We start from the raw sequence: 9,385 nt of genomic DNA, 5'->3' as shown, positions 1-9,385 counted from the left end.
CTGTTGGGTCCAGGACACTGAACTCTGCTTTCATTATTGGTCCACAGCCATCTTGGCCAATGGACCAGTTCACCCTGCCCAGCCCTGCAGCCCCGGGGCAAGGGAAGCGTCTTACTTCCTCTGGACGTCAGTCAGGGTGATGCCCTGTTCGGTGACTTTGAAGTGGACCACTATGGGTGTGGGGAGAACGTCCCTCTCCAAGGTGGTCGAGATGGCCTTCTGCACGGCCAGGGCTCCGGTCAGGGTCTCCACACTCACGGAACTCAGGTACAGGGCATGGCAGCCTGTGGGATGCAGATACCGCATTGGAGCCTGGTCAGGACTCATGGGAGGTCACCCAGGCCCTGGTCCTTCCTCCACCCAGAGCCAGGGGATGGGGCAGTCTTCCTTCTTCAGGAATCCAGTGGGGCCCCTCTTTGAGTCACCAGGCAGGTCCATAGATGGTGCTGTCTCCACCCCCCCCCGCCCCCTCCTCCCCTGTGGGCCCTGGTTCATTGTTGAGAGAAAGGAAAGAAGATGAGAACGGGGAAGGGCTGTTATGCTCAGGGGTAGAGTAGGAACAGTCACTCAGACCCGGGCTGATCTGTGCCTGGCCTCTGGATGTCAGGAGGAGGGACCTTTTCCCTGTAGAAACCCCTGGGACTCAGACCCGACACTCCACAGAAGATACCAGACCCAGAGACCACCTCGAGAGCAGGTACTTCAGATCCAGAGAGCCACCATCGTGGCCTGTGTGTGCAGGATGGGGTGGGTATAAGCCTGGCCAAGCCCTCCTCTCCTTCCCCTCTCCCCCTTCTCTCCCTCCCTGCAGGCTCTCCTCTCCTGGTTTACAGTGAAGGGGAGGGATATGGCACCTTGTGAAAGATGAAGAAATAAGGCTGTGATGGGGAGCACCTGTGGACATGTGCGTGTGTGTGCGTGTGCAGAGCTGGGAGGTGCTCTCGGGGGGCACAGTCAAGCCTGGAGTGTCCCCTGTACCACTCACCTGCTGATTTCTTTAGGCAAGAGGCTCGGCCATCTGCAGAGGGATCTGAGGTCCCATCTCCACCTCCCAATTCTGAGCCAAAGTAAAGGAACAGGCCCCCGAGGGGGCGAGGGTGGAGTGAGTAGACCCCTCTGATAGGAACAGGCCTCATTAATCCCTTTGAACATCTCCCACCTCAGCCCACACCTTCAGGAGGTAACTGGGCTGAGAAACCAGGTGTGATTATGGTCATTAGGTAAATGGGGCATTTTGGGCTCCCCGGTGCCCAGCTTGCAAACCTTTTGATCCCTCCTTCTCCTCCTCACTCCTCCACCCGCTGGACTGCCACAGTGACCTGGTCCTCAGAGGCCCCTGACCTCCTCACTTCTTTGGGACCTTACCCCAACCCCAAACCTTTCTTTGCAGAAAGTAGGGAGACTCTCGCAGTCACTCCATCAGGGACTCCCCCTGCCCTTGCCTCTTCTCCCAGAACCTCCCCCCTCGCTGCTCCTCCTGTACATCTGAGGTGACCTGCTCCATTTGGGGGTGCAGCTAGGTTGTAAGCTCTGGATGGGGCTTTCTGATCTGGGCTTGAGGTCTGACTCTGTGTCTTTGGGCGAGTTACTTAACCCCTCGAACCCTCTTCTTCTTATCTGTGAAATGGGGATAACAGCAACATCTACTTCACGCGGTTGCAGTGAGCTATGAATAAATGAGGGCGTGCCCAATAAATATTGTACCTGGAAGAAAAATAAAAAACCTCCCCATACTGGCTGATTTATGCTTCTTTCATCCTCTCAGAGAAGGCTACTATTTATCAAACATCTATTCTGTGTCAGGCATCATGCTAAGAGCCTCGCCTGAGTTATCTCATTTAATCCCTAACCCAGTCCTGTAAGTAGGTAGGATGATGGCTGTCCTCATTTCATAGATGGGGAAACTGAGGCTCAGAGAGGTCGATATTCTCAGGTTCTCACAGCTGGGAAGTAGAGATGTTGACAGACCTTAGAGCATGCCCTTTTAACTAAAATAATCCATAAATAATCCACTAGGAGCCTCTCTAGTGAGAGCAAACAGACCCGGTGCTTGGCTGTTGCGTCCTTGGGGCCCAGACCCACCTTTCTGCGGGATGGAGAGTTTGCAGGGCAGGGCCAGGGCCATGATGGAATGCTGGCACACAAAGGCAGAGAGGCTCCCTGCAAAAAAACGGGCAGCCCTGCGTGAGAAGGCCTCCCAGACCACCCTCCTGGTCCACGGGGATGGGCTCACCCACGGGCCTGAGGGCCGGAGGGGCTCACCAAAGTAGGGCTCCTCATCCGCTCCTTTGAGATGCACTCCTTTGGCGGAAGACTCGATGAGGAAGTGGCGGATAAGGTCACTGCTCTCCTCGCCTGGACAGAGAAGGGAGAAAGCGTGCATGTGGACGGGAGCTCCAGAGCCCAGTGAGAGCCACACCTGACCTGCCTCTTCTGGGTCCATCCAGAGGTTAACTTGCTCATCCTCCTGCCTCTGGGTGAGACTGTAGGAATTTCATCTCCAAGGCCTCCCACAAAGGAGGTGCCCACACTTTTGCTCAAAGGCTTCTGCGTCCAGTAATTCTCTCTTCAGGAAACCTTTCCCTTGATCTCAAGAGCTTTCAGGGATGGTTCCCGACTGGTTAGATCAAATCTCAACTCTTTGGTGTGATTTCTCTCCCCCTCTACTTCGCTCTCCCAGGTGCGCTTATGCTTCACCAGATGGTCCTTGCTGGGGCCAGGCTGGCCTAGGAGGGTGAACAATACCTTCTGCCCCTTTCCCACCAGCACACAGCTTCCTCCTCTCTTTGGGCTCATTGGCAAGGCTTCCTTGGTAATCAACACCGCCCCAGAGGTCACTTTCTTATTTAGACCAAGAGGCATAGGGTAGAGAACTTGAGGTTGGGTTTTCATCCTCTCTCTGTCACTTACTTGCTTTGGGGAGCCACCTGGTAACTCTCGGCGCCTCAGTTACCTCATTCGTTTGTTGCGTGAGAGCTACAGTCTCGGGGTTTATTGAGGGGGTGGCTGTGACTCAGGTACCTTATACTGTAATGATCTGTTTTGATCTTTCTTCTCAGTGAGATATCCTGGTTCCTTCCTCAGTGCCCCATAGATGCGTGTTGTGTGCGTGAGAACACAGGAAAGCATGTGATGAGCTGTCACACGGGTGATAAGCTAACCCACACGTGTTATTCTATTAGGTTCCTTCACAATAAATCTGGTCTGGAGAGAGACGGGCACCCAGAAGAGAGCAATCTGGAGAGGGCTTGGGACCTTCCTCCTCCTCTTCCCACTGTGAGAGTAGAGCAGAGAATCTGGGGACTTGGGCAGGGGACACAGCTCAGGCTTACTGTGAAAGGAGTTCCTCACAGAGCATTGATGCTGAAGGACAGCTGGGAGAGCACTGATGTGGACCCTCCTCCCAGGAGTTGTTATGGGTCTGGCCCAAGGTCACCCTGCAAGCTAGCAGCAGAGCTGGGACTAGAACCTTCCACACCCCGTTACCTCTGAGAGGCCTTGAGTGAGAACAGAGACAGGTGCATACCTGATCGGTTCTGGGCAGGTTCGGGGACCTCCTTCACCTTCAAGGCAAGGCCGAAGGATCCTCGGTACGAAGAGCTGTCCCTCACAACAAAAGCCCCTGGCTCCTCCTTCCTCAGCAGCTCGATTGCTGGAACAATCCTTGAGTCAGAGACAGTTACCGCCCCACCTGGACATCCTCTGTCCCCCTACCCCTATAGGGTCTTCATAGAGTAGATGTTACAGAATCGCCTTTTGTGCCTAGGAAGTCTTTTCTATTATCTAATCTCTACCTTTCCCGCTGCAGTCTCTATTTTCTTGGGTCACGAGGTCCGCAGGACAACCCCCTTCCCTGGACCTTCCATTTCCCAGTCTTTCCTCTGCCATGACCCAGGGTCCCAACTGCAGAACCCAGACCTGATTCCTGGAGCGGGAAACAACCCCTGAAACATAATGCTTCCTTTTACCTTGTTCTCGGGTGATGCTTGGCTTAAACCAGTATTTAGAGGTGTCCATCACAAACTTCATGGTGGGCTGCATGTCCCTGGCAGGACCTGAAGACAGATAGAGAGGGGGGACCCTGTAGGCTGGACAGAAGAGAGACCCTCCCCACTCCCTTCCTAGTGGTCCTATTCAACCCACCCTCTTCTACCCCAACCTCATTGTATCTATAACTGTCTAAAGAGGCAAAATCCAACAGAAGAATTCAGGGCTTAGGAATCTCCCCTTTGATTTATTCTGGTAATGAATCAGAAACAGATAAAAATCTCAGTTTAATGAGAACGGTTTCTCATATCTAGTGATGCCTGGTGGGGACTGAAATAAGGGATATATAAGGGATTCTGAGATACATCATTTCTTTGATTTCTCACTCTCGTCCCCCTTGATGATTCTATGAGTTCCTTAGGGGTATCTTCAGTTTCGAAAAGAAAACAAAAGAAAAGGTGAAGGAAAGGGAAACAACATTTCTGAGCAGAGTGCTCAGAGATCAGGAGAGGGGATGCTTGACTTTGACTTGGGACAAACGTTCCACTCCTGAAGCCCAGAGGGGACTGACTGAACTAAAAAACTTTTAAGGGTCTTTAATACTCCAATAGCTTATTAAGTTACAATGGATTTACTTGTGGGGATTTTTGCGGAATCTGATGAGATCCCAGGGTATAATGAGTGATGTCTTCGGGCATCACCAAATCGAGATGGGATTATCATCAGGCTAAGGAAATGTGCTCTTTGAGATGCCTGAATGCTCATTTTCCTGGTCCTTAAGGCAGGGAGCAGTTCTTAATTTCAGCATGTTGAAAAGGTGTGCTGTGGCCAGTGGAGAGTACCTCATAAAAACTGTACTAAAATCTGCAGATGATTTGTCCTAGGAAAATGGCCAGAGCAGATTCAAAGGCATATGTGCCACGTCTTTTCTCTTGTTTGCATTGATGTGGCTTTGTGAGTGGGAGTGAGCAGCAGACCGGAGTTAGCATTTCACCCCTCCCCCACACCGGGCCAGCCACCTTGATGCCTGTTGCTGATAGAGGACTGAGAAACCCTGGGAAGGAGATAACTGAGCAAGTAGGGAACAGGGACAGTGTCCCTGGGGCTCCGTGGGGAGCTCTGGTCATGGGTAAAGAGCACCTGGGGGTGCTAAGGCTTAATTATCCTCTGTTGTTTACTGCTTTGGGTTCTGGTTGGTCTTGTTTTTTTGGAAGCCTGCAGTCACAGACTCCGGGAAGGAGGGTGTTTGCTGTTTTGTGGTTTTTAACTGTCTGAAATGGAATGCATTGTCTGCGTTACCCTGTCTTCCCCCTCTGTCTGCTCGTCATCTACCAACGTCAGAGTTATTACTGACTCCCTTTGCCTTCCCCTCTCATGAGTTAGTCATCTAGCCTGCTGCTTCCATAACCCGAGGTCTCTTCGCTTTGTCCTCTCTCCTTCAACGCCCCCTGCCCCACCCTGGTTCAGGCCCTGTTTTGGCTTGTCTGAACCACTTCATGATAAAGACTCAAACAGAACCAAATAAAAACTGCTTTTCTTGCCCAGGCTAGGTCCTGAAATTCATCTGCCAGAAAGCTGCCACAGAGTGATCTATTGGATGTGTGCCTCCGTTCCCATCACTCTCCTGTATGAGACACTCTGATGGTCTCCCATTGCCTAAGGCAGTGGTCCCCAACCTTTTTGGCACCAAGGACCAGTGCTCCTATGAGAATCTAATGCCTGGTGATCTGAGGTGGAGCCGAGGCAGTGATGCTAGTGCTGGGGAGCGGCTACAGATGAAGCTTTGCTCACTTCCGGCTGCTCACCTTTTGCTATGCAGCCAAGTTCCTAACAGGCCATGGACCAGTACTGGTCCCTACCCGGGGGGTTGGGGACCCCTGGCCCAAAGGGTAAAATCTACTCTTTAACTTGGTTTCCAAGGCCCTAAATTACTCTCAATGACCTTACCCCACACCCAGCATCCCAGTCCCTGAAACATGCTGTGTGCTCCACACCTTCATGACTGTGGACTCTGTTCCCTCTGCTGGGGATACCCTTCCTCTCCTGCTCTGGCAGTAAACTTTTAATCTATTTTCCAGGTCTAGCCAAGATGTCACTTCCTCTGAGGAGTCTTCCCGGCTCTCCAGACTAAAAGGTTTACTTCTCCCTCTGTGCCCCCACAAGACTTAAAATATCTCTTTACCTTGGTGTTTATCCCAGTCTATAATGTTCCTTGATTTTGGTCTCTCTTTCTAGAATGTTTCCATCTCTATACGACCCCATTACCGAGCACACAGTGGGTACTCGATAAATGTGTTGATCAGCTATTGCAGAAACCCACTGGTGCTTCGTGTATTCACCCTAGCCAGACCTTACAATGCTCAAGGTGTTGGCTTACAGCGTACCTTCTGGAGTTGTGGTGGGAGAGGCATCTGGCAGGGTCTGGCTGTGGCTCCTGGTGGCTGGATAGGGGTTGCTGGCAGAAGCAGCCCCAGGTCGGACAAAGTCCTGGTGTCCTGGTGTCCGCCGAGTTGGGGGAGACCCTGGTTCTGGGCAGCCATTGATCAGCACGATGGGTATGTCCACCATGGAGTTGGTGATGGATGGGGGGCAGCTGTTGGCATGTTCCTTGGCCAGTGGTGGGGAGTAGGTTGCTCTGGGCTGGCCCATGCTTGGGGTGGGATTGTTAGGGACCTGGATGTCACTGGCTCTTGTACACAGGGACGCTGGGCCAAGGCTGTGGAGGCTGGAGGAAGAGCTGGCCGGGCTTTCCAAGGACCTAGAATATGACTGTTGGCTGGAGATGCTGGAGCGGAGGAGGGACTGGCAGCTGCAGGGGGAGAGAGCACCAGATAGGCAGGGCATTAGGGTGTTGAAGTGGACAATCAGGGGTCAGAACCAGGCTCTGTAATTTAGTAATCTGGGCGTCCATGGTTTTGGTTAAATAAAATACTGCATACTCTACTCCCTATAACCCAGAGCAAAGGGCACGCCCACCTGATCCCTAAGGGGTGCTGAAATGTCCCTGGACTATAGAGTCTTTGATCAATTAAAGTAGCCAATGGTCTGACTCTCTGCAAGTCACGTGGGCTTAGGCGAGACCGATTCCCTCTGCTTTCCCAGCAAGGCAGATCGGATTGAGTTGTCACACCAGCCTCCCCATCACTCCCAGAGCCCTGTACACGGGCTGGACCTGGGCTGGACCACGTCTACTTTTATGCGGAGGGAATTCCCCAGCTGGAGGAGGAGGAGGCCAGGCCAGCTCTGCATCCAGCCAGACTTCTCCTTGAGCTCAGAGACCTATGCCAATAGGCATGGCTGTGGGATCCCAGTCTCCTTGCCAGGGCCTGCCTTGGCACAGTGACTTTTGAGTTGATGCGGGGGGTGGTTTGGTCTTCTTAGGCAGGATGGGTGTATGGGCAGCTCTATCATCAGGGCTACAGAGAACTGGGCTCAAGGATCGTAAATAATGCCAGGCAGGTTCACTGTCCTCCTGCTGGGTTTTGCCAGTAACAAAAAGGAAGGAGGCTTTTCTTTCCTAAATGGTCCATCCCAGGCCCTCCAGTTCTATTGACATCCCTGTTTATTGAGGTTCGAAAAAACCCCCTTCATCAAGATGGTTTGTATGAGAGCTGGAAAGGATACAAGTGGGCCTCTAATATAAGAGTTTTCTTCCCAAGAGGTAGGTGTAAGTCAAGATTTTTGTGTATTGAATCATAGTCTAAATGTTTGAGGAAATCTTGAGATCCAAATGGCTGTGATGGCATAAAAGAGAACATCCCCTTTTATTGTTTGTGAACACCCAGATTTTGCTCAGACAGAGCAGGGTGCCCCTCGACAATTTTAGGATCTGTGTGTGTGTGTGTGTGTGTGTGTGTGTGTGTGTGTTGTGGAGGTAACATTAGAAGCTATAGTGGGAGTGACCTACCTTCCAAACACATAGCTGACATCAGACGCTGGGCTGGCTGACAGCACAGAGACCCTGCTGCCTCGCTGTGGGGCCAGGCTCCCCAGCCCCTTCTCCAAGCCTGGAGAAGCCACCGATGGGGAACCCAAGCCATGGGGGCCCAAGGCCTTGTTCCCCACGCAAGGGATGGCGATGCTAGGAGAGGGTGGGGGATGAGAGGAGAGACCTCCAGATGGGGGAGAGGGGCGCTGGTGTCCCCTGCCCTGGTTCCCGGAGAAGATCAGGCTCTCACTGCTGCTTCGAGTCTCTCGGGGGACATCCCTGGAAAGGAGGAGGCCGCCATTGCGTGGAGAACCGAAGGGCGGGGTGACAGACGGGCTGGAGCAGCGCTGGGGACCATCGTGACACTTTGATCTGGTGGAGGTCACCTCGATGTACTTTATATCTTTGAGAAGAGAAGCAGAGCATTGGTGAAACCTGGGGTCCTGGACTCAGAACAGGAATGCTGAAGGGTGTCCTCAAGACCTTCTGGTACCCCCTCTTTTATATAGACAAGAAAACTGAGAAGAGAAGCTCAGAGAGGAGAAGCTCTTTGGAATCAGGATTAGCATCTAGCTTCACCTTCAGGGCCCAGTGCCAAAGTCACCTTCTTTGTGACATCTTTCCCTGGATGGAGAGATGCAGATAAATGAATATAGGCCTTGGAGTCAGACAGGCCTGGGTTTCACATCTGGCTCTGCCACTTACTATCTGAGAGAGCTTGGCCAAATGACTTCATTACCTAGAGCCTCAGTTTCCACACCTATAAAATGGGGTGATTCTGCCCAGCCTCTTGGTGTTACAGTAAGGATGAAATGACATAAATGTAGGGGGCCTGGCACTATGCCTGGCAAATAGCAAACCCTTTAAAACTGGGAGATTCTCTCCTTCATGTATGCCTCACTCCCCACATTGAAATGACTGCTTAATGGAGTGTGCCAATCACATCTTCTATGCCTCTGTTACTCAGGCATGTGATAGTTGTTTCCGTGTCTATGCCTACAGTGAAGGAAAGGGTTCTCAAGCGTAGCTGCATGCTAGAATCATCCGGTGAGCTTTTAAAAGTCCTAACACCCAGGTTCTGCCCCGTGTCAGACCAGAGTCTCTGGGGTAGGCCCAGGCCTCAGCTTGCTTGTTTGCTTAGTTCCCCGGGTGATCTGGGTCTACTTCAGAGCTTGAAAACTCTGCTGTGCCGAGCCAACGAGCTGCGGGCCTCCCTTGCTGCGATAGTAGCTGGTGCAGAGTGGTTGGTTGTCACACACGGCCCAGGCTGCTGAGTCACTCCAATGCTCTTTCCATTCCCCAGGGCGGGCATGCAGGACTCTTGTCCCCAGACTTTGCATCTCTCTGGACTGGGGCACCTTGTGGTTCTCCCCATAGCGAAGATAGGTGCCCCTCCCCCTGGTCTGGGTGCTGTTCCAGCAAAGGTGGTAGAAGGTGGGGGTTACCGAGCTGCCCGCTTCTGTCGTGAGT

At 52.4% G+C, this 9,385-nt stretch overlaps 1 protein-coding gene across 1 annotated transcript in view; it reads right to left on the bottom strand.

Annotated features, from left to right (window-relative positions):
* TNS4 (tensin 4) overlaps positions 1–9,385 on the bottom strand; it is a 16,232-nt gene that overhangs the window by 1,805 nt on the left and 5,042 nt on the right. The window contains exons 2-9 of the mRNA XM_006924674.1: positions 7,895–8,318; positions 6,372–6,796; positions 3,969–4,055; positions 3,527–3,652; positions 2,263–2,355; positions 2,083–2,160; positions 986–1,057; positions 116–284 (exon numbers count right to left, since the gene is read on the bottom strand). Coding sequence (XP_006924736.1) covers positions 116–284; positions 986–1,057; positions 2,083–2,160; positions 2,263–2,355; positions 3,527–3,652; positions 3,969–4,055; positions 6,372–6,796; positions 7,895–8,318 — 1,474 coding nt within the window. The remainder of the gene's footprint in view (positions 1–115; positions 285–985; positions 1,058–2,082; positions 2,161–2,262; positions 2,356–3,526; positions 3,653–3,968; positions 4,056–6,371; positions 6,797–7,894; positions 8,319–9,385) is intronic.

The sequence above is a fragment of the Pteropus alecto genome, unplaced genomic scaffold, assembly GCF_000325575.1.
Source record: "Pteropus alecto unplaced genomic scaffold, ASM32557v1 scaffold98, whole genome shotgun sequence".
Taxonomy (NCBI): Eukaryota; Metazoa; Chordata; class Mammalia; order Chiroptera; family Pteropodidae; genus Pteropus; species Pteropus alecto.
This window is presented reverse-complemented; position numbering and strand designations above follow the sequence as displayed.